Here is a 23,643-nt window from a genome sequence, read left to right as displayed (position 1 = left end):
GACCGGAGGTAGTATCTTTTAAGAATTATAATTAATTCTGATTCTGGCACAAGAGCTTAGCTTAACTTCAAACCTTCCTATCAAGGAAAAGAAAAAGGAGCAAGTTCAAATGCTTGCATGGATTCTTGTGCGATTCTGTGTCAAATAAATTAATAAAGTTTCTAAAGGGAGTGATTTTTCCACTGGAGGATACATTCCCAAGAAGTTTGTCAGTCCATAAGCCATATGGACAAATGGCATGGCCAACAATAAAATAAAATTTAGTTTTAAATAAACAAGATAATGTGTGATATGCAACAGAATCCTATGCTTGACAAATTGATATATTCTTCATAAAAATTAAATACTTTTAAATAATACATTATGATTAAAATTTGCTTTTAAGTTCCGAGAAACATTTATACATATAACATATATAGGAAAAATCATATTAAAAGTATTTATACTCTCTTAATTTTTAATTTGGTACATATATTTTTTTTTATTAATTAAGTCATTTAATTTTACTTTTTCAGTAACATTAACTCTTGTAACTTTATTCTATTACTATTTTTAGTCTCCATACAATGATTAACAATATTAATAGAACAAAACTAAAGATTTAATTAAAAAAACACATAAATATCAAATAAAAAATTGAAAAAAAAATATAATCACCTTCAAAATGATTTTTCCTTTATATATATATATATATATATATTCTTCAAGCACTTAAAATAAATTTTAAAATATGCCAAAAGGGTTAAATTTAAAGTCAATTTTAGTTCTAATTTTAGCTGAATATTACAGGCTAAAAATCCATAAATCCAAGAAGCGAACTGGAAGCTCCACATTACGTAATGCATTAAATTTGTTTTTTTTTTAATCTAATACAATTACGCACGCCGCAATATCAAGTTCAAATACAAGATGTCAGCTAAGCAAGGTCCAAAGGAAAAACCTTTCTTCAATGCAATTATTTCATACAAATTTCGGTTGCTTAAAAGATGTAAATATAAGAAACTTCTATGACACGTCATCCTATCTTCCCCAAAAACACTTGACAGCTGTGATGACCACCAACAGAGAAATAGAGTAAGACTCTACACAGTGCTTGTCAACGATCCGTGGCCTCAGCGGTCTCTTGCATATACTTATTTAATCCTTCGATTCCGCATAAAATAATGAACCGAATCAATCTCTTAGATTTAGCAAATTGAATAAATACAGTCAAAGATACACACTAATAATACGTTGCTGCATTTAATTGGATTTGGTGTTCTATCTCACAATAACTCATCAGTCAGCATAACAGAGCCGGAATCATAACAAATATAGTAACATTTGGTGAAGCAATTTGAGAGTGGTGTTTCCAGGTGCTAATAAGGAATCAACCAGAGTGAATCTAGATTACAGTCTCCGTTATTATTAATGAAGCATGCAGAATTGCAAGGACCAAAAGGAACTTATTCCATAACCTCATGTACTTGAATCCTTCTCAAAGCCTGTCCAGATTTTTTCACATTTGAATGCTACCAAACAATAAAAAACTAGTAGTCCAGCCAAAGAGAACCTAAGATATGGTTCAAATACAGCTGTGATATACCACAAATCTGAGTAAGGGAAAAGAAGAAAAGTAAACTGGGACTTTGGCACTCTTCCTCCACCTGGTATGCAATTTATGCAAATGTGATCAGTTGGTTAATCAAACTCACTGCAAAAGGAACCAAAAATGCATTTTTATTCACACACATACATTCTGCAAACAATAATTAAATCATTTGTATTCGTACAGATAACATAAGGTCTGAGAACAGGCTAGCAAATAATGACATGGAGAACGGTTCGAAGATTATAATCCATAGTTCAGAATATGTGCTCATGCAGACAGGTTTAGGCTTCAAACAAGAAGAAACGTTAACATCATTAAAGAAGCAAATGCAATTTCCTTTGTCAACTTATCCCATCTACTACTAGGGAAAAGTGAAATCGGGGTCTCAGCTGCACTGAAGAATTAAGAAAGGAAGGCAGTCTATGTTTGACTGGCAGAATTGGGGCCAGCATAGTCTTTGATCAAGAGAAAAAGGATCTTGCATTAAATATTAACCTAATAACACTAGTCAAAAGATGCTGTGCTGACCAATTATATCCTATAATCAGTCAGCATCAACTTCAAACAATTGTAATGGGCCATCGCTTTCAGATATCCATCAGTGGAATAACGTGCTGAAGGGCGGAAGGGGGGGGGGGGCGCGTAACCAACTGATTAGGACCTCTTGGCAGCGCTCAAAAATATGTTCCTATCTTACTTTTCTGACTGGCAACCACAGTCCATTTTCAGAACTAGATAAACTACAATTTCTTTCAAATTATCAATATCAGAAAAATTCCATCCAACCAGAGACTGTCTCCGTAGAAATGAGCAGCTTCCGTATTAACACAGTCCTTGTCTTGTCCAACAGCCATCAACTCAATTATAACATTTTTGAAAGTTTATGTTTTAACTCTATATATCTTGGTGTTATCCATATGATTAACACTGCAGAGTGCAAACTTACAATGCAGCTGAAGTTAGAGGTGCTCAATAACAACAAGAAACTTGTATTCTTGAGAATTGGAAATATGAAATATCCAAGCAATTTGAAGAAACTTCCAGCCCATTAAGGTCCTTTCAAATGCAAGTCCTCTTTTCTTCCTCTAAGACACAAGTATTATATCAGTCCCACATTCAAGAGAAATCCTTTTTCCTCCTATTCCCTTTTGTTTCAAAGTTCAACATATTTTTTTATTTTTCATGCCATCAGACCAGTTTCTTACTGATTTAAGCATTTTCTACAACATGCCAAATAACACTGCTTCACTTCTGAATATTATAGCATCATTTAATTGTATATTCCTTTTGCAAAAATTTTGCTTTGAACAATTGCCCTAAAGAATTAAACCACAATTCAAAAATCTGGAAAAGAAAAACCATGGATCCATCTATGGCTTTAGTCCAACTGATCAAGAAAAAATAACAAGACAAAACTTTATCCAACTAAGTGAGGTTGGTTACATTAATTGCATGGCACCATGACTTTAATTCATTGAGAAAACCAACCTACCAAAAAATAAAAACTAGCCAATTCTTCCTTCTTCTTTTTTTTTTTCCCCCCCCTTCAATGGACACCTTGACCTAAGATGGTCACAACTTTCAATCCAAGAACGGTTTGGTATCTTATTACATATTCACAGAAAGCCTTCTTATTTTCGGGGCTCCTTGTTGCCTCCAACTGGTGGGTCTGGATGTGGCCATTTACAGGTTCATTATGGTGCTATTTTCAATGTTTTAATTTTATTAGAAATGATTCAGCTCTTATTTTTTTCCCTCAAAACTCAATTAGGCGAAGAAGAACATGTACATGGAAAGAGGAGACGTGTCACTGCAAGCTTCCAAAGCTGGCTCCTATGTGAAACCAAATTGTAAAAATTTTACATTATATAGGGCATCCTATTCATGATAGATAATGCGTTTGTCTCATCAATTATGAAATTTCTAAAATTTATTAGCATTTGTTTATTATTGTTAATATGTGTATATATAATCAATTGCTCATTCATGGGCAGACTAGTAAACCGGGTGAACCAATATCTCCACTAGTTTAATACCACTCTGATTATAACAACACAGCATCAAACTTTACAATTAATTATTCTTAAGATTTAATTTGATTCGTCATCAGTATGATGCCTCAGTTCTACAGCAGGAAACTTGCTAAGATCACATGATGAATGAAGAATAAGAAATTTTGCACGACAGTAAAATTGGTTAATTGGAGCAACAGGAAGGCAAAGAGCATCTTTATGAGATTTCCACTTAACTGCAAGCAATTTACAGATAAAGATGAAAGGTTTAACAAAGCAATCATCTAAAAGTTTGATGAAACAGTTCCTCCACCACCAAAAACAACCAATTTTCCCCTCTCTCTTTTCCCTGTCATATTCTCAAAGGAATTGTTCAGAGGAATTTGGTAAGTGATAACAAAGCTGCAAAGAACGACTCCGAGGAAAAGAATAAAAGAAAGAAGCAACACAACTAGACATGCAGTTACATATTTGTGTTGGAAATAAATGGTGGCGCATGAATTACCTTTCATTTACCCATAATACAGTCATTCAGATTCAGCTGGCTCAACCTTTGGGCCTGATTAATAAAAAAGAACCAGGACAGATAAGCAAAATTATGCCCATAAAATTGTAGACAAAAGCAAGGAGAGACTTCCAACGTCTTCTTCTCATGCCAAAACTCAAAACAAGCGAGCCACATAAACAGATTTTTATGAAGAGAATTTAATTTGCTTAAGAGAGGTCCAGGAAAATCAATCCGACAAAAGAAAATAAAATTATCTTTGGTTTCGTTTAAAAAACGTATCCCGCTATAATACTAACTACCTACACAGGCCACTATTTAATTATAACACCCAGATGGTTGCCAAAAAAAAAAAAAAAATTTATAACACACAGATGATCTAACCGTCAATCGGAGAATAAGCTAACCATTTCATACGCTCACTGTTAAAATTTCTGGTGCTATTACCAACAATATTAGGTTCTCTTCCTAATCTTTCATTAGACATAAGAGAGATAAATCAGATAGAATCACATACCCAAAAATAACAAAAACAGCTGTAAGTGTTGCAAAGCAAAGGGGCAAGAAAGAGCCGGGTGAAGGGACTAAGCTTTGTAAATCCAAATTCTCATCATTCTTGCACCAGAAAGAAAACTTAGGAAACAGGATGCCAAAATTAATAAGCTAAAACACCATCAATATAAAAGCAGATAGTCAAGATGCTAAAAGGCTTGCTTTAATTTTTCTTTCTCTCAATTCCTCGACTTTACCCGCCCCAAAAGCATACTCAATAGGGGCAAAATTCAAAGCGATATAACGCAATGAGGCAGGAAAAACCACCTAATTGCAATAAATAACAATTCCAAAATATCATTTCCGGTTCAGCAAAGTAGCGTAAAATAATTTCCCTCGCGCAGGCTTAACAATCACAAAAGCCATTTGAACGATGAAAAAATAATATCACCTTCTAAAAGCTCAAACATAATCATTGATAATTCTAACAATATTTTCATTCACTAATCAGCATTAATCAGGAATTTCCTGGGGAGACAAACAAATGAGGGGCTAATGTAGGAACGGACCGTGGAGAGAGGGGTGACGACCGTCCTTGCCCCACCCAACACCACGGGTGGCTTCGAGGTATTGGTTGACGAGGTGGCGACACTTTTGGAGGTGATTGACGCCTTCGATGCGATAACACCATCGGAGCTTCTCTCTGAGAATCTTGGCCTTCTCAATGTCGATCCACTTCTCCCTCACAAGATGCTCCCTCATCTCCAGCATGGCCACCGGGTCCTTGTACGGATTCGCCGGATCAAAGTCATCCGGCGGCGGTTGATCGAACTCCACATACCCCTTCTTCCTTCCCATTCTCCTCTCGCGCTTCTGTCACTGTGCTAGAGTTTCTGGCTTCCTGCGATTTCAGTGCATATTGGGCAAAGCTTCTAGTTGTGGTGGTTCAATTTGGGCCTTGTTATTGGGCTAGGCTTGTTATAATATGGGCTACAATCCAACTTCTCTGGCCCAAATAAGGATTCCATTATTTTGGACTTCAATAATACAGATCCAATTAATAGACAAAAGAACACATGACGTACGAATAAGCAAATGCCATAGGAAAGAGGTTGGTCCAAAATATAAAAATTGGTTAGAGATTTAATTGTATTTTAGATACTATTTTCGGTCTTTAATATAAAAACTAGTTTGACTTTCAATTTGATTCTAAATATAAGACTCCAATCCATTTTGTTTTTCATATTTATCTATTTTTTTTAAAGTAGTCATTGTAATAGTTGCAGGTGTAATTAAATGTTCCATCAAATGGTATTTCTAGCTAATTTATATGATTAACGAGGATATTCTAGAAAGACATCACATATTTATAACCAATAACTAACTTAACAAATTTTCTTTATGTTCAAATTAATCAACTAGCTCTTATATTAATATAACACATCAATTCATTTTGTCTGCATTTTAATACACATGATTAATAAAAGTATTTTAGAAAAGATAATACTCATTTCTTTCAAATAACTAACGTAAGTAATTTCTTAAATATTTGTAAATTACAACCTCCAATATTTAATATAAGAGCTAATCGACTAATTTAAATGATTAAGAAGGTTTGTTAAGTTAGTTATTTGTAATAAATATATGTTGTTTTTACTAAAATATCTTTATTAATCATGTACATTAACTAGAGCTACCATTTGATAGAACTTTTAACATGTATAACTATTACAAGGACTACTTTAAAAATAAATAAATATAAGAGATAAAGTAGATTAATGTCTGGGACTAATTTAAAAGTAAAATGAGATTTTATATCAAACACACGTAGTGGTTATTTAGCTAGTGTTTGAATTATGATTGAGTGGATCCGGTTGCACTGTGATCAGATCCCTAAACGACCTCCGTCACAAGACCTAGAGTTGAACACGTTGCATGGGCTCGTAGACTCCACTCCATGAAATGTGGCTGGAAATGAATTTTAAACATTCTGATATGCATGCGACGTCCGTACATCTTGTTGCGAAGTCAGGAACGCACATTGTTGATATTATGAGGCTGAGAAAGATTTCGGCGCCTTCGGAAACGGAAGTAAGATTTCACTCACCAACAAGCACAGGAGACGGATCGTCGCTCTTGGGTCTGCGATACGTGGCAGCATCTTCCACCCATCTATTATTAACTTCCATTCTCCAACTTTGTTCCTTTCTCTTCTTCTTACGGAGGGATGAATACAATTGTATTAAATTTCATTTCTCTTCTTCTTCCATTTAATTTGATATAACAGTTACAGTCAGCCCATCCCATTGGATTTTTCTCGTCCCTAAATCTTCTCAGATGATCAGCAACGTAACAAGCTGGATTCAACTTCATTGTTTATCTCCCTTGCCTGCGCATTCTTGAATTGGTAATTTTCGCATTATTTGGCTTTCTTGCTTTCTTTTTTAATGCTGCTCTTCTGGTTGTTTCCGTATTTTGCAGCTACTACTAGCTTGATCCAGTAGCTAATATTATCCCAAATTTGTTGCTTTCTTGAACTCCAAGCTTCGAGCCTTCATTGCAAGATATGGGATTTGAGCCGTCATTTCTTAATGACTCGTATGAATTAATGCGGGTCTTGTTTTACCTTTATTTTCTCATCCTTTATCCTTCTCGGTGTGGTGGAACGTTGTAATCTGATTGTAAGGAATGAGATTTGAGTACAGACTGTTCCAAACCTGAGACTTGATATTTTGACGTTTGGAAATACCCCACTATTGCTACAAAAAGCTTGTACCTGTGACTTTTTCTTGCCTGAGAGGTTTTAGATTGTTTGCTTCTATGTCGTTAGAATTATGGCTGGTGGTTTATTCTCTTCGCTTCTGAACTAAGTCTTAGCATGATGGTTTGTGACTGATGGATGCAATGCTTTTAGAACTTTTACACGATATGATGATTCTAGCTTGTATATTTGTGAGGATGGTTTTATTTCAGCTTCTAAGAGTTGTTTTGGTGATACAATGGGAGTGTATTCAAGACTACATGCATCCATAGACATATAAAGCTGCATGTTCCTCCAGGATCTTAACAATGAGTTCCTCATTAGAGAGCCGCACTGCAGAACCCAGAGATGCTTTGGGAGATAATACTTCTGTAAAAAGTTCCATAATAAAGAGCTCTCGTGCAAATGCATCATGCAGTGTCCATTTTTCTTCGCAATCTGCTGAAGCGCAGAGGAGACTTTCGTATTACTCGAAGATTCAAAATGTTTTGAGTAACCCCGCCATGGCAGGTATGCATGAATGAGTGTGTATTTGGAGTACGTCAATGAGAGTCAGAGGAGAGAAACCCGTAAAAGAGAAATGGAGAGAGAAAGAATAAAACAATATGTTTCTCCTGTGCCAAGGACATCTACAATCTAGAAAATGACATGACTCCGGTTTGGAACCTATGAATCACAGATCCTTCAAAAAGAACAAAGAAAATTTCGCCGGCTATCATGATCTGATTACACAAAAACATTCGATTTTCGTTGTGTTGCTGTTTTTACATTTGTATTGATTTCCTTGCCTTACAGTTTTTGATTCACTTTGGTGATATTTTTGTCTTGAAGTTTATTTGGGGTCCTTGCCATTTATCTTCCGCAGATTCATCAGCCCCCTTTCAAGTTGATCAGAATTCCGCGATGTGTTTCAACTGAAACGTGGAAGCTATGCAGATCTCCCTCCTGAAAAAATCTCAGAGATGATGAAATCAAAGGCTCTAGATGTAAGTTCTAATGGTCTTCCTCTGACGATCAGATGTGAGCCTTCTTTATATATATTCTTTCCTGTTCAATGCATCATTGATTTGTTTCAGCATCTTCTGTTGCAGAATGCTCCTACTCAGTCGCTTTTAAGTGTTGTGAATGGTATTCTAGAAGAAGGTGTTGAGAGAAGAAATGGTGAAATACCTCCTGTATGTTCAAAATTCATTTTTTGGAGTGCATATTGTATGCATTCATATAACTTTTCATTACATAGACGTGTATAAATTTCATGCACAAACACAAATAACAAACAAAAGTTCCATTAGTATCTGACTGTATCTTTGTTGCTCAGCGTGTGGCTTGCTTGCTGAGAAAAGTGGTGCAAGAGATTGAACGTCGCATTGCAACACAGGCAGACCATTTACGAACTGTATGTCATTTACATTGTTTTTTTCCAAAGACAATCATATGCATGCATACATAAACAGACTTCGAAAGACGATATTTAAAGAATAACTATTGATAAGCCATTGGTTACCTCAGGCTGTGTTTACAACTCACCTTAGTTTTCTTTCATGATTCATCTCTCCTTTTGGCCTTATTTTATTATTGCAAGTATTTGCAGAGGCAGTTGCCCCGTTTTCCTTGACTTGCACAGGTATCTATCTGATTTAGGTATAGTTTCACGGGTATTTGCTACCGAGTTTTCTGATAAAAATATAACATGTGGATGTCTTTTACAATTTAACGGCAAATTATTGTCTTTTTTCCCCAAAAAATCTCACATACATGTCATAATTTTACAAGAGAATACGCAAGACGTTTAGGTAATTTCCTTTCAAAAACTAGCCACTTGCAATATTCTCGGTTTGTTTATATCATTCTCTTGCCGTGTACTTTCAGCAAAACAATCTTTTTAAGGCTCGTGAAGAAAAATTCCAGTCGAGAATTAAAGTACTTGAAGCTCTTGCATCTGAAACTACGAAAGAGAGTGAGGTATATGTACACAAATCGTAAGTGGGGGCATTTTAAATTCCCTTAAGCTTCAGTTGTGATGCAAATTTTCTGTCATCTGAGGGAACTTTGTTTAACAGGTGTCTACGGACCAGGTTCAGCAGTTGAAGGTACTGTTTGCTTGCTTTACAAAATGATGCATATTGATGAGATTTTAGAGAGGACAAGACAGAGTTTATGTTGGATTATGTTCATATTATCTCTACTATAGGCTCTTTGGCCGCTTAATACAGATTGAGAAGACCAGAGTGGAACATAACAAGGCTGATGAGGAAAATATTAATAGGTTGATGAAAGAGCAGGATCAGAAAAATATGGAAATTTCAAGGTTGAAGCAAGAAATGGGAACAATGAAAACGAGATATGAGGAAGATTTAGTAAGCTGATGAAAGAGCAAGACCAAAAGAATATTGAAATTTCAAGGTTGAAGCAAAAAATGGAAACAATGGAAACTAGATATGAAGAAGATAGGATGAAGGTCAATGAGGAAGATGTCAACAGGTTGATGAAAGAGCAAGATCAGAAAAATATGGAAATTTCAAGGGTGAAGCAAGAAATGGAAACAATGAAATCCAGATATGAGGGTGATGTTAGTAAGTTGAAGAAAGAGCAGGACCAGAAGAACAAGGAAATTTCAAGGTTGAAGCAAGAAATAGAAACAATGAAAAGCAAGTACGAGGAAGATAGGAAAAAGGCTAATGGCGAAGTTGCTAATAGGTTGATGGAAGAGGAAGATCAGAAAAATGTGGAAATTTCAAGGGCTAAGCAAGAAATAGAAACAATGAAATCCACATATGAGGGTGATGTTAGTAAGTTGATGAAAGAGCAGGACCAGAAAAACATGGAGATTTCAAGTTTGAAGCAAGAAATGGAAACAATGAAAAGCACATATGAATTACGCTGCTCACAGTTGGAAAAAGAAGCCAAAGGTGCTAAAGGAGAAATAGAACACAAGTCACAAGAATATGAACATTTGTTGAAAGATCTAAGAACTAAGGTGAAGCAGGTTGAGGCCTGTTTTGAGTCAGAATGTCAGAAGTGGAACGTGAAACAGAACAACCTGCATAATTCTTTGGATTTCCAATTCAGCATAGTACAGGTATGTTTGTGCGTATGCTTACGTCAAATTTCTCATTATGATGTCAAATAGTAAATCTTCTACTGAATTTGCAAACTTCCAGCAATTGAAGTTGTCTTGGAAATCTGTCAAACAAGATGTCATGCAAGAGAAGAGGGTCTACTCTGACGAATGTAATAGGTTAGGTAGGTCTTCTTTTTATGATTCTTTTTCAGCGTCACTCATTTTTCCTGGGGTATTAGGCTCTGATCATTGAATTCTTACTTGTTCAGGTCTAAGTCTTCAGCCACTTGTAAAGGCAGCTGAGAACCATCATGCTGTTCTTGCTGAAAATCGAAAACTGTTTAATGAAATTCAAGAATTAAAAGGTTTCATTCCATGTGTTTGCCTTCCAGGTTATTATTGTATGTGCACTGTTCAGTTATCTTGAACTTTTTTCTTTTCTTTTCTCTGATACAGGAAACATCAGAGTTTATTGCCGAGTCAGACCATTTCTTCCTGGACAAAAGGAAAAAAAGTCTATTGTAGAACATGCTGGTGAAAATGATTTGGTTGTGGCTAATCCAGCCAAACAAGGGAAAGATGCCCTTCGATCATTTAAATTCAATAGGGTTTTCGGTCCAACCACAACTCAAGGTTCATTTCTATATACTCATCATTATAAAGATATGCATATTCGGTAGTCTTATTTCTTCTTATCAAGTTATTAAGTCGATATAGTGATGATGATATTGCTGCTCTTAATCTTTTTATGCAGTGGAAGTCTACTCTGACATCCAACCCTTTGTACGATCAGTACTTGATGGATACAATGTATGCATATTTGCTTATGGACAAACTGGTTCAGGGAAAACTTACACAATGGTGTGAACCCTCTTTGCATATTAATTTTGTTTCATACTTCTTGCTAATTAAAGTTATCATTTGATAAGTTGCCAATTATTTTCAGAGTGGCCCAAATGGAGCAACAAATGAGACTTATGGTGTTAATTATCGAGCTCTAAATGACCTCTTTAGCATTTCTGAGAGCAGAAGGAGTTCTATAGTCTATGAGATTGGGGTTCAAATTGTTGAGATATATAATGAACAAGTGCGAGATTTGTTATCATCTAACGGCACTCAGAAGAAATATCCTTTTTATTACGTTCTACTCTATTGCCTCTTGTATAGATATTTTACATGAGGTATCTTACATCCTTGACTTTGATTTCCTTGATTTGCACACACTTGGGATATCGAATCACTCTCAGCACAAGGGTTTAGCCGTACCAGATGCCAACATGGTCCCTGTGAAATCAACTTCAGATGTGATGGACCTAATGGACCTTGGGCTAAAAAATAGGGCCAGCAGTGCCACCGCTATGAATGAAAGAAGCAGCCGCTCTCACAGGTTAGACATAGGATTTTGAGGCATTCTTGTGTAGGCAATGTACCATGCCATACATGGATCACATTCACAAATGATCTTGCCACAGAAGTTGCATGGAGGCTTCACCGAGTTAGAATTATTATTGACTTTCATTTGTTTACGGGTGTGGTCCGGAGATAATGGTGTAGGCATCGCCTACCAAGAAAAGCCTTCATTTTTCCTTTCTTGGACATTTAACATGGAAAGTTTTCTAATACAATGATATTCATTTCAATAAACCTATGTGCACAGTGTGGTCTCCATTCATGTTCGGGGGACGGATGTAAAGTCTGGTTCTAGTCTATTTGGCAATCTTCATTTGGTAGATTTGGCAGGAAGTGAAAGGGTCGATCGCTCCGAAGTAACTGGGGATAGGCTCAAGGAAGCACAACATATAAACAAATCACTGTCTGCCCTTGGAGATGTCATATCTGCCCTTTCTCAGAAGAGCGCCCATATACCATACAGAAACAGCAAGCTTACTCAACTCCTGCAAAGTTCTCTTGGTATCTTCTTGTGGTTAACTTGGCTTGAGTTGCAACTGATAACATTACAATAAAACCATCCATAAGTTTAAACTTTTGAGTTAGAATGATTTTTTTACTGGTCTTAACTCTTAAGACTTATTTAACCAGGTGGTATAGAGTTCGTCTTCCATTCTCTTAATTATATGAAAAAAGTTTTAGTTTAAGAACAAGGTACGGTTAGCTGTGCTTTGTCAACACGTCAAGTCCAATAGGCTTTTTATATCATGGGATTTGTTAAAGGTTCTAATCTAATAAATCAATTCATAAGTGTTTAGCTAATAGCTTATAGAGTTGAAGTGGTCAATAGCAGCTACTAGTTAACAAAAAGTTTTTTGCATTGCTTAGTGTTTCAAGATTTGTCGGCATCCCTTTAACTTCCCTGATTAGATTTTCTGCTGAGCTTCTCATTCATTATATATAAATTTCATCTTTGTTTTTATTGCACAGGTGGCCAAGCAAAAACACTTATGTTTGTCCAAGTCAATCCAGATGTAAATTCAGCTTCAGAAACTCTAAGCACATTAAAATTTGCTGAGAGGGTTTCCGGAGTTGAGTTAGGAGCTGCACGAAGTACCAAAGAGGGCAGAGATGTTAGAGAATTAATGGAGCAGGTGCTTAACTTTCTTGTCTACCAAATCCTTAAAGTTGGTTCTGTTACATACTTATCAGCATTTTGGATATGAAATAGACCCCCCTGAGTTGGTTTCATATATAGCAGTTGATTTTGTTGTATCTTTTAAAACTGTGAAGCATCTAGAGTCAGTGTGCTTACTCCTAACCGATTAAGAATTGTGCTGAAAACCTGTTAGTAGGTTTTTCCAGTGTGATCTTGCTAAGATGGCTTTAACTTCTTTTTCTTTTCTTTTTTCAATTTTTTGAGCTTTTATGCAATGAAAGGTATAGGACAGAACAAATTTTTTGGCAAATATCTCAGAGTTGCTCTTCAGGGAAGCCAAAATTTAGCGTACTTGTTGGATTTTGAGTGCAGTCAATTCCTAGAATCTCTGGTGATAACTGGAGAAGTCTTTAACTAAACTTGTGAAGCTGATCTGTTTTCAAAGAAAAGGGAGGCAATACTTACTTGAGTCCAAAACAACCATTATTTAGGGACATCTCAAGAACTTGGAATCATGAGTTTAAAGTAGATAAGCGAAGGAGATGTTCTTCATGCTCTAACTGCTAGGGCTGACCTTCAGATATCCTTACATAGAGTTGGCATATTTAGCAGAAGTTTTCAATAGCGGAGCCATAGCTAAGTGATGCATCACAGTATATTCTCACAGTGACCTTACAGATATCCTCCTCTTTCTTATGAATGTGCCCAAAGTCTGAGTTGTCATAATTTTGCCTCGTGCTGCTCTTTTAATGCAGTCATGGCTTCTTCCTTCCTCCTCTTAGTGGATAATCTTAGTGGCACACAGAACCGTTAAGGAGGTTCATTGGGACTGTACCCAGAGCATTTTAGAGAAGTTGAATCTGAGTTGGTAAAGGGGGATACATACTATCTCTTCTTGCCAAGTAATCTAACCCTTTTAGGTACATCTTCTGCTAGTGATAACCTTCATGCATTGTCTAATTGTTTTTCTGTTTGACATGGCAGGTGGCTTCTCTCAAGGACACCATTTCTGAAAAAGATGAAGAAATTGAGAAGCTACAATTACTCAAAGATCTGAAGAATAGCGGAACAGGCTCCTCTTGATGGGGTACGGATCCCACTTTCCGAGAAAAAGATTTAGGAGGTAGAAGATGGTTTAGCAACATTTCTTATAGTGGCATTTCTGTAGGAACAGATACTTATGGCTGTTCTGAAAATTCCATTTTCACTGGAAGCACAAAATCATCAGGTAACGCGCGGAAGATACTCTCCCCCCCCCCTTTTTGGCCAAAGCAAAAGATATTCTTACACCTTATCAATTAAAAAAAAGTTCTTTTGTCATTTATGAGATAAAACTCTTTTTAACATATTTACCTCATACAGCGTAACATCACTCAAAACAAGCTAATCCAAATACCTACTGGAAGAAATTGTTTTAACAGCTTTTAATGTCCGTTTGAATGCTACCGAAGGAAACATTATTTCCTAATGATGGCACGTTAATTTCAGGCCTGTAGATTTTCTCAGACTGTATGTGTAGATCTCAAGCCATATAAGAAACTGTTAAAAGGCCCACAAGAACAAGGCCAAGCTTCTTCAAAGAAATTGCCTCAAGTCACCAGCCATGTAAGTTCAACAGATTAAGAAAAACATGTGTGAAAATTTAGTACAAATCCAAAACCATTCTATTCAGTTCAAACATACCCAAAAGTCTTCCATTTCTGGTTCACAGAGCCACAAGAATGTAAAAGTAGGAGCACATCTGGAAAAAAAGGTTGAATAAATAGATAAAAGTTGAGTGTAAAGGTAGAGAGATTGTAAATTTTATATATTCACTAACACATCTCCAATCTTGTATTGTATTGATATTTGTGACTTTTAGAACTCTGATTACACTGGAATTTTGAGACTATAATAACACTCTTACTTTTATACTTCAAAATCTGTAGTCTTTAATTTGGCTTCTCTCCTCCTCTTTTTATTATACCAATTTCTGTTTTTTAGATCGTTTAGATTAAATGTTAGTAGCTTAAATTTATCTACATAATTGATCTTTAACAAATTTGCACTACATATAATCTTTGCATTATATGATATAAATATTACAAGCAATCCTTCAATCCCTCAATTTATTTTTTAATTAATACTTGGAATTATTTTGCATTTAAAATGTTGCACAGTTAATGCAAAAGTGGTTTATGTTAGGTATTACGATGAGTTATTCCAAATTCTAGAGTCAAGGGAGAATCATAAGAGATATTTGATTTTGGTTCATGCAAATAATTTTTTTTTGTTGCAATTTATCATTGATTTGAAGATAAAATATCTCTTAATATAATACTACTTCTGGTTCTTAATATAAAATCTCGTTTGACTTTTATTTTGATCCTAAATATAAAACCCCAATCCACTTTGTTTCTAATATTTATGTATTTTTTTTCCAAAATAGTCCTTCTAACAATGATAATTCTAGCTAATATATTTAATCACAAGGATATTTTAGAAAAGACAACACCTATTTATTACAAATAACTAACTTAACTTCTTTCCTTAATCTCCTCAAATCAGTCAACTAGCTTTTATAATTAGGATTAGAGGTAGTATTATATTATGATACCTTTTCAATATTTTTTGCTTACGCGTCATAAGCATTAAAAACAGAAACATCAGTGGTCCAAGGTTGTAGTCCCACCTCCATCAATATGATAGGAGTGTGAGTTATAGCAAATTGAGAGAAAAAAAAAAAACAAAAAGATTAGTAAGTTGCTACCCTTTTTTCCCCAAAAAAACTTTTTCATTTTGCCAGTACTACCATTGGCAATAATTAATGAATTATGAATATAGGGATCAATAGGAAACTATAAAAGTCAAATTAAAAAAACTATAAAAGCTTAATTAACAATCAGGTAAATTTATTAGTACTTGTCATTAATTTTTCCTACTAAAATTAGTAGTTGTTGAATGTTGATAAACTGAACATTAAAATTTAAAAAAAAAAAAAAAAAACTGCTTTCCGAGAAGGCAATGCAAAGAAACCCAATAAGTGGATGCCATTGCCTTCTTCACCGCCCAAAGTATAATTGAGAATATGCTGATTCCCCTTCGTGGCCATCTTCAAAGAGCTTTCTCGGACCATTCTGTGCTTAACTTTGAACTTGTCAAATTATAAAATTTAATTAATTTCAATTTTGATATTTTTGTATAATTATCACCCTGAAATAAAATATTATCAAGATTGTAGCAATATGTTAAATGATTCACCAGCTAAATCATTCGTTGACTAAACATACATTATCATATTAAATATTAATACTTAAAAAAACACATAATTATCAAGCAATAAACGGGCAGCCGCAATTTTATAAATCATACTATTAACATCTTTAAACTTTTGGAGAAGCAAGATTTCCTAACTAAGACAATGACAAAATATCTAATGTTCAACATTATTGACTAGTCTTGGCCCAAAAAAATTTATTGACTAGTCTCATTTGACAAAGAGCTCACCTTGATAAGGTTTGATTAAAAACTAAAATACCTGAAATCTAACATATTTTCTTCGATATTTAATATAAAAACTTGATAATTAGTTTTTAAAGATGAATAAAATAATTTAGTTAATTATTTGTGAAATATGTGTGTTGATTTTTTTAATATCCTTTTTAATCATCATCTACATTAAAATTACTCATTAATAGGAACATTTTACTATGTGCACTTGGTGGGCATAGTTTGAGAAATAAGTTATAAATTGACACAGAAAATTGACTAAAATCTCATATTTGGAACAATATTTAACCAGATCGCGTATTGGAAGGAGTAATACGTAAAAAAAATTTTATCACCTATGTTTGATTTCCCCACGCATGAATCAATAGGCAGTCACATCCAAACTGATCAACATAATGTTTGAAAAACAGGACAAATACATAGAATTGACCATACAAGGTGGTTTGAAACTTCCTCAAATCCTCCCAAAATAATAATTTTTACCTTAGGACAACATAAAAATATATAAATAATAGCCTTGCTTTACAGAATAGTTTATGTACATACAGCACAACGACTTGAATTTATTCAACAGGTAACACCTCCAAATAGTGCACCGGCAACCAAAAAAAAAAAAAGTGAGAATAATTTACATGACTCCAAATAATAATAATCCTCAATTTCCTCCGAGCCGAAATGCCAAAATTACATATGGAGGATCTGAGTTTCTGAGCAACAAACACTTACAAACTCGTTCAATCCCTATGACCCACTAAGACCTAACAAGGGAGGTGAAGATGGAAGACTCTGCTTTACCACTTTAGTCTCTCTCCAATCTCCATTTTGTGTCTTCCTTTATTCTTCAAAAGGAAAACAAAACCATTTCTTCAAAAATCTCTAATCATCCCTGACATCTTCTTACTCACGAACAATAACTTCCAGAGACCACATATATACATAAAATACTCTAAGAATACTTAAATTAGAATTAGCTTCACTCTCCCAGAACTCCTCCACCTGCAGTGACCTTTCTTTATATTCTAATTGTTTTTTCTTTGCTTTATTATTCTGGGGAAAAAAGGGTTTATTTATGCTACAGCAGATATACTGCAATTGCTCCTATCCCTGTTCAGGCAATCAAAACCTTCTATCCTCACAGCTGCTGGTTTGGGACCAAATTTCATTCGAGCACAACCTCGAGCTGAAGAAGAGGAGGGTGAAGCGGGTGCCAAAGAAAACGGGTTAAAACTTTCATTACCAAATTGTTCGTCTTGGATTACAGGATTTGAGGCCCTGCTAGGTGGAGATCCACAGAAAAACGGTGGTGAAGAAGCCATTTGGCTCTCAAATCTTCCTGTGTAACTTTCCTGTAATTGAGTTGAATCATAGTTAGATGCTTGGGTAGGGTTGGTCCAACAAATCTTAGCTAAAGATTTGAGCTATTAGTTATTAGAGTTTTCAATAAAAATAACATGACAAACACAATCTTTATTGTTCATATTCAAATATCCAAATGATCATGCAGATATAATCATTTCCAGGTCAAGCCAAGGAGTGAAAAAACACGTTTTTGGGGTGCAGGGAAGGGGAGGGGTATACTTTGTTCCCTGGAAAATACTAGTTAAGATAGGAAGATTCAAGGAGAAAATTGTACAAAAATAACCTTATAGAAAACTATATTCATAAGCTCCGCCTCAGCTCCTAAATCTTCGATCTCGGACTGGTTGCTGTTTTACAACAATAAAAACGAAAATCAGAATTTTTATGGAGAAAAGGCTTAAAAATAAATTGAAAAATTGGCAAGAATGGACAAAGAAATTACTTGATTGGCCGTTTAAGGGCTCTGATATGATCATTAGTGGAGATGTTTAGGATACTCAACCGACGAGGTTTGGGACAGACCACAGGTTCCATCCTCCTCTCCTCCCAGCTTGTCAAGGAATTCATCTGGTAACCGCAGTGATTCATTTTCTTTTTTCAACTTTTCACACTTTAAAATAAGAGATTTTGACAAGAAGAGCCTGCAAACACATGGGAGAAAAACATAGAGAAAATCATTAACTGCTATTCAATTTCTTGGTACCTGAGAAATCAAAGGAAACTAAAGAAGAAAAAAGAAATCCGAAGAAGGCTGAGAACCAAAACATCCTTCCAAAATCCAAGAAGTTCAGTTTCACAAAAACTGACAAAGGGCAACATATTCAAGGCTTGAAATCGTATACAAACATAGAGATACAGAGGGATATAAAATCAAACACCTGAACTACGCTTCTAGATCTTTGAAAACGAAAACTTCCAAAATAGCCACTCTCCTCAGAAGGACAACGAACAAGCATAAATAGTTATAAAAATCAAACACCTGAGCATCTCTGAAACAGGAACTCTGCTGGGCTCGCAAGAACAAGGAACATACACATAGAGAAAGAACCCACCAGAGAATCAAAGGAACATTTAAAAACATAAAGAAAAGAATCCAAAGAAATCTGAACTCTGAAACAATTCAGTGAGCAGAAATCCCACCCAATCCAACTTGGAAATCTCATAAGAACATAGAGGTATCCGCATAGACAAAACCCACCAAAAGCAAACCCACTTACCCAGAAGACACAGGAACACACATAGACAAAGAGAGAGATAGATAGAGTACCTTAGTTGCCCCCGAGGCTCCTCAGGGTAGGACGAGAAGAAGAAGGAAGACACGGAGAGTGTGGTAGGGGAAAATAGGAGATCGGACATATATGGTTAGCTCGGTGGGGAGTCAGAAGCAGAGAGAGAAAGAGCGTGCGATGACTGTAAATGAAGTAATGATACAGTGCTTGAAATTCAAAGCAAGTGATGTAAAATCGAATTTTTGGACCGTCCGATTAGATTACGCTTGTTCTTTAAATTATAATGGATGGATGGATGGATAGATGGAATGCCGCTGGGGACGGCCTTTTTTCTCTGACGCAGACAAGAAAACGCGATCTGATCTGATTTCACTGTATGCGCGCCTGCTATTGTAATCTCTGTTTTACCCCTGAGATAAAGAGAGAAATTTTTTTATTCTGATTATAAGTTATTTTATTAAATTTTTAATATGAATATAGATTATTATTTTTTAAAAAAGTATATATATTAAATAAAAATGGAGTTGAAAAGTTATTCAATTTTAAAGAAGAATTAATTCAGTTTAAGATTTTTTTCTTGCTAATACAAAACATGTTAGAAGTGCCTTATAAATAGAACTAAAAAAATAATAAATACGTTTGAGAAAATTTCATATATTTACTTTGTATTTTATAAATCACTGTAAAAAAAACTAAATTCTAAACAAGTTTGAAATAGGGTATTGTTTCCTTCATTATTCTCCATCTACTCTTGTTAGTTTAAAAATAACTCTTATTTTAAACTAAGAGTTGAATCTAGTAGAAGAGCTAGTCCCTCATAACGTGACGAATCAAGATTTGAATCTCTATTAGGAGATGTTTTCACATTTAATGTCTGACAGTACTTCGAATAGGATTACTTCCAATAAAAAAATACGTGTACTTTAAAAAATAATAATAATTTTTATTATAAACAGCCAGAACAATACAATGAATAACAACAATTCACTAGCAATTACAGGTTTTACAATTATAAATAAATGTGACAATGGGTCTTCAATTAAATCACAATCCCATTGATGATCTCTTACGATTTGCATCAAAACATATATGGAAGCGATCAAAACATATGATCTTATATATCCTTAGCCTTAAACAATAATTTTTTTAGTTGGCAGGACCAAAAAACAATATTTTTTTACCGTATTTATCCAAAACACATAACCACAAATAGTGTTACAAATATTGTTACAAACATGCGTTGATAATAATAGAATGGGTTTTGATCTCTTAAACATAAGAGTTTGATCTCTTAAACATGCAGTTACATTAGTGTTCATTGCGTCATGTGTGTTAGGGTTTATGGGGAAAAAAAAGAAGCATACCTGATCATTGATCAAGAAGAGTGTTAATTTAAATATCTGGAATGGGAGAGGGTCGTAATTTAGACAAATTTTTATAAAAATTGAATTGTGCTGAGACGGTACTTTTAAAATTGAATTTTTTTTTTAAATTGTTTTGTTTTTCATTATTGATCAACAAGAAAAAGTGTGAGGAGCATCATATATATGTTCCAATTTCTTAGAAAAAGACATTAAAACAAAGAAAGAAAGATACCAAAGCGGAGAAAAACAAGAGCCTCTTTGAACCGGGAGGACAACGGCATCTCCCAATAATTAATTAAAGAAGAGGATAAGAGTGGGGAATGGGGAATCACATCCTTTTTCTTTCTCTTTTGTTTTTATGTTTTTGTTTTTCTATTGATTTTCTACCCCCAAAAAAATTTATTTGATATAATATTTTATATCAAATTTTAGTTTAGTCTTTTAAATTTATAAAATGTATTTTCGATTCCTTGATATTAATATTGTTAGTTTCATTAACGAAAAAGATTTACTGAACAAATTTAAATGATAATCATGCAATTCAATACTAACATATTATTAATCTTTAATATAAATTTTGTAGGTTAAAAAATATTTAAAATAAAATCTAATGAATGTACCATTTGATCTAAACTCTCTATTTCAGTAATTCATTTTTCAAAGCATGAAAGTACAAAAGTAGTAGATTAAACATTGAAGAGATTAAACTGAAACTCGATCTAAATTTAGTGGATTGAAATTATACTTTAGCTTATTACAAAAGTATTATATCTATAAATAATTAATACGACTAGTAATTTTATAGTTTGGTGACATAAAAGCTCTTATGGCCAAAAAAAAAAAAAGACATAAAAGCTCTTGTACAAATGTGAGGTCATGAGTTTAATCCAGTTTACAACTTTTTGCACGTTGGCACCTGCCCTTCTAATTTTGAAAAAATAGAGAGAGATTTAAGCTAATTACTCATCCTTTTTTCTTTTTTTTTTCCCTCTTTTTTTTGGACTGACTTTTTTTCTCATTTATTCTCTCTGTTATAAAAAAAAAATAGAGAGAAGAATCATACAGAGAAAAAAAAATCAACAAGAGAAAGTATTTCTCATTCCATTCAAGTGTTTTCAATACATTATACATGGCATCTATTTATAGGCACAACTTGACACCTCTGATAGAATCTACAGATTACATAATAATATGATATGATTGTGGGATATAGAGATAATGGGAGATATTAGAGATTATAGAAGATATAGGAGATAATGAGAGATATATAGACATCCACAAAAATGTTATTATATTCATAACACTCCCCTTGGATGTCTAATATATATGAATGTGCCTCATTAAAAAACTTTAACTAGAAAAAACCTGTGGAAAAAAAAAACCTAGTGAAAGAAAAATAGTACATCATTCATTAATACACTATGCAATGCTGTCTCATTAAAAACCTTGCTAGGAAAACCCAATGGGACAAAACTATAGACAAGAAAAAAAAATACAGTGTGTATCAACTCTCCATCTTGGCAACATCAGTTGACATCTTTGAACCTGCAAAATCTAATATAACGAACAAGCCTTCCAAATACTATAGTAAGATAAAAACGTCAAATATAAATTTCATAATCTTCTGAGAATCATGAGACAAATAGTCCTTTTATGATTTACCCACACGTGGATTATACTGTGATATCTCAACTTGAGGATCAAATGAAAATACTTTATCTACATAGCCAGTAAAATTAGTTGTGAGTACTTTCAGATATCCACAATACCCTTTAAGTAATAAAGAATATTCTTAATTTCACTCCATCGTCTTGATATTGGTGATGTGAACTATATCCTACTAACTAGCAAATGATATATTGGGTTTTGTGTGGGTAGATAGATACACGTGCTCTAATGACTCTGAAATACGATACTTCTGGACTGACTATTTATTCATCATTTTCTAGATGTCTACATAGATCTTTAATCGACATTTAAAGATCTTATAGCTATCGAAGCACACAATAGACGTGACTTAATTATCCACATAATATATGTTATTTATCCATATTTGTTCTTCTCAGAGTTTTCATTTCAAATTCTTTCTTTGAGTAATTCGCAGCTTTTGAAAACTCATCAAGAGTTTTGATGCTATCATTATAAATAGTACTGATAACAAACTTATTTTGAATCTTTTTATAAATAGACAAATTGAAATATGTTTACATAATTCCTTCAGTCAATATTAACGACATATGCCTCATATAGAGACTTAATTGAGTAGTGTTGTTGAGAACATAATTCTATGCTTCCAGATCTATTTGTGTATTGGATCATTTGAAGTTATACAAGAATTTGAATCCTTTTGGATTCACATATAATTTTAGTATATAATGAGTCACTATATTTTCTAGACACATATGAGATATTTTCATATATTATCAAACTGTCATACTGATAAGATACATAAAATTTTAATCCACTACAAGATTGCATTTTTCTTTTTTTGTACAATTGCCCATGACACTTCAATTGCTTGGACTAGAGATACACAAATCCCCTGTTATAATGTTATATCTTTTTGTTTATGTTGGCCAACCATTTTTCTGTCTATATCTCATGATATATTTATATATAAGATCCTCATTTGATCACATGATATCATTACTAAAATTATTGTCGATAATTTTATTCCGTTATCGGTCCCTTTTTCTTTTATGACATAACCTATCGAGATCTCTTTATTGTTTTTAGACACTTAAACCTCTTTAAGGGTCAAATAGTTATGTTTTAACCTTTTTTTGCAATTCATGCCTCCTTAATATGATCATCATGATCATTTGCTCCCTTTTCTTTTCTTTTGGAACCAATCATATTTTCATGCTTTTAGCATGTCTTATAAAAATAGGAGCACTTTTAGCTGGAATAAAAAAAATTAAAAATTCTCATTTGGATCAGTAATTGCATTTAGCAGATATTAGTAATATTTTATAAATACAATACTTTATGAACTTCTAATTCATATTACTATATTTGAGGATCTACATTTGATAGTGAAAATGCATTCTATATGTTCTCTTTTCCAGCTACACATTAATTTTCTCCCTCTTATATTAGGAACATATAGTGTAAGTCTCTCAAATCCATAAGTCTCTTTTAGAAACATTATCTTGTTTTATTTAGAGATAAATAAGAATAAGGAGGTTCTTATCCAACATTAATCCCAACTTACTTTTAATATTCATCTATA

At 33.9% G+C, this 23,643-nt stretch overlaps 3 protein-coding genes across 4 annotated transcripts; 1 reads left to right on the top strand and 2 right to left on the bottom strand.

Moving 5' to 3' along the window:
• Positions 1-1,216: 1,216 nt before the first annotated feature.
• LOC114713129 (NADH dehydrogenase [ubiquinone] 1 beta subcomplex subunit 10-B-like) lies at positions 1,217-5,496 on the bottom strand. 2 transcript variants are annotated; one of them, XM_028897710.1, is made up of 3 exons: positions 5,170-5,496; positions 4,109-4,162; positions 1,217-1,693 (listed from the first exon to the last, which is right to left on the bottom strand). In XM_028897710.1, the coding sequence occupies exons 1-2, from the start codon at positions 5,456-5,458 to the stop codon at positions 4,131-4,133; spliced, it is 321 nt and encodes a 106-aa protein (XP_028753543.1). In that variant the 5' UTR covers positions 5,459-5,496; the 3' UTR covers positions 1,217-1,693; positions 4,109-4,130. The 2 variants fall into 2 exon arrangements, with proteins under 2 accessions (XP_028753543.1, XP_028753541.1); XM_028897708.1 differs by having other exon boundaries at positions 1,217-1,646.
• A 2,173-nt stretch (positions 5,497-7,669) lies between these two features.
• LOC114713153 (kinesin-like protein KIN-14P) lies at positions 7,670-14,053 on the top strand. Its single transcript, XM_028897741.1, has 17 exons — positions 7,670-7,871; positions 8,256-8,347; positions 8,453-8,536; positions 8,680-8,757; positions 9,231-9,323; positions 9,422-9,451; positions 9,575-9,716; positions 9,758-10,440; positions 10,523-10,604; positions 10,692-10,787; positions 10,879-11,055; positions 11,177-11,283; positions 11,369-11,547; positions 11,645-11,809; positions 12,080-12,333; positions 12,802-12,965; positions 13,955-14,053. Exons 1-17 carry the CDS (start codon positions 7,670-7,672, stop codon positions 14,051-14,053), a joined length of 2,727 nt encoding a protein of 908 aa, XP_028753574.1.
• A 2,872-nt stretch (positions 14,054-16,925) lies between these two features.
• LOC114713128 (uncharacterized) lies at positions 16,926-19,101 on the bottom strand. Its single transcript, XM_028897707.1, has 4 exons — positions 19,086-19,101; positions 18,261-18,459; positions 18,102-18,165; positions 16,926-17,805 (listed from the first exon to the last, which is right to left on the bottom strand). Exons 2-4 carry the CDS (start codon positions 18,404-18,406, stop codon positions 17,527-17,529), a joined length of 489 nt encoding a protein of 162 aa, XP_028753540.1. The 5' UTR covers positions 18,407-18,459; positions 19,086-19,101; the 3' UTR covers positions 16,926-17,526.
• Between the last annotated feature and the right edge of the window lie 4,542 nt (positions 19,102-23,643).

This window comes from Neltuma alba, unplaced genomic scaffold, assembly GCF_004799145.2.
Source record: "Neltuma alba isolate B1F8T4 unplaced genomic scaffold, ASM479914v2 tig00011419_pilon, whole genome shotgun sequence".
Taxonomy (NCBI): Eukaryota; Viridiplantae; Streptophyta; class Magnoliopsida; order Fabales; family Fabaceae; genus Neltuma; species Neltuma alba.
This window is presented reverse-complemented; position numbering and strand designations above follow the sequence as displayed.

Bases quoted from the DNA above. Each gene is read 5' to 3' on its own strand.
- LOC114713129 (XM_028897710.1), bottom strand. From the start codon at position 5,458: ATGGGAAGGAAGAAGGGGTATGTGGAGTTCGATCAACCGCCGCCGGAT. The intron at 4,163-5,169 runs GTCCGTTCCTAC...TTTATTAATCAG, and splicing joins TCGTCACCCCTCTCTCCACG to GCCCAAAGGTTGAGCCAGCT.
- LOC114713153 (XM_028897741.1), top strand. From the start codon at position 7,670: ATGAGTTCCTCATTAGAGAGCCGCACTGCAGAACCCAGAGATGCTTTG. The intron at 8,348-8,452 runs GTAAGTTCTAAT...CTTCTGTTGCAG, and splicing joins TGAAATCAAAGGCTCTAGAT to AATGCTCCTACTCAGTCGCT. The intron at 8,537-8,679 runs GTATGTTCAAAA...TTTGTTGCTCAG, and splicing joins GAAATGGTGAAATACCTCCT to CGTGTGGCTTGCTTGCTGAG.
- LOC114713128 (XM_028897707.1), bottom strand. From the start codon at position 18,406: ATGAATCACTGCGGTTACCAGATGAATTCCTTGACAAGCTGGGAGGAG. The intron at 18,166-18,260 runs GTAATTTCTTTG...GTTGTAAAACAG, and splicing joins GCCCTTAAACGGCCAATCAA to CAACCAGTCCGAGATCGAAG. The intron at 17,806-18,101 runs GTTATTTTTGTA...ACTCAATTACAG, and splicing joins TGAATATAGTTTTCTATAAG to GAAAGTTACACAGGAAGATT.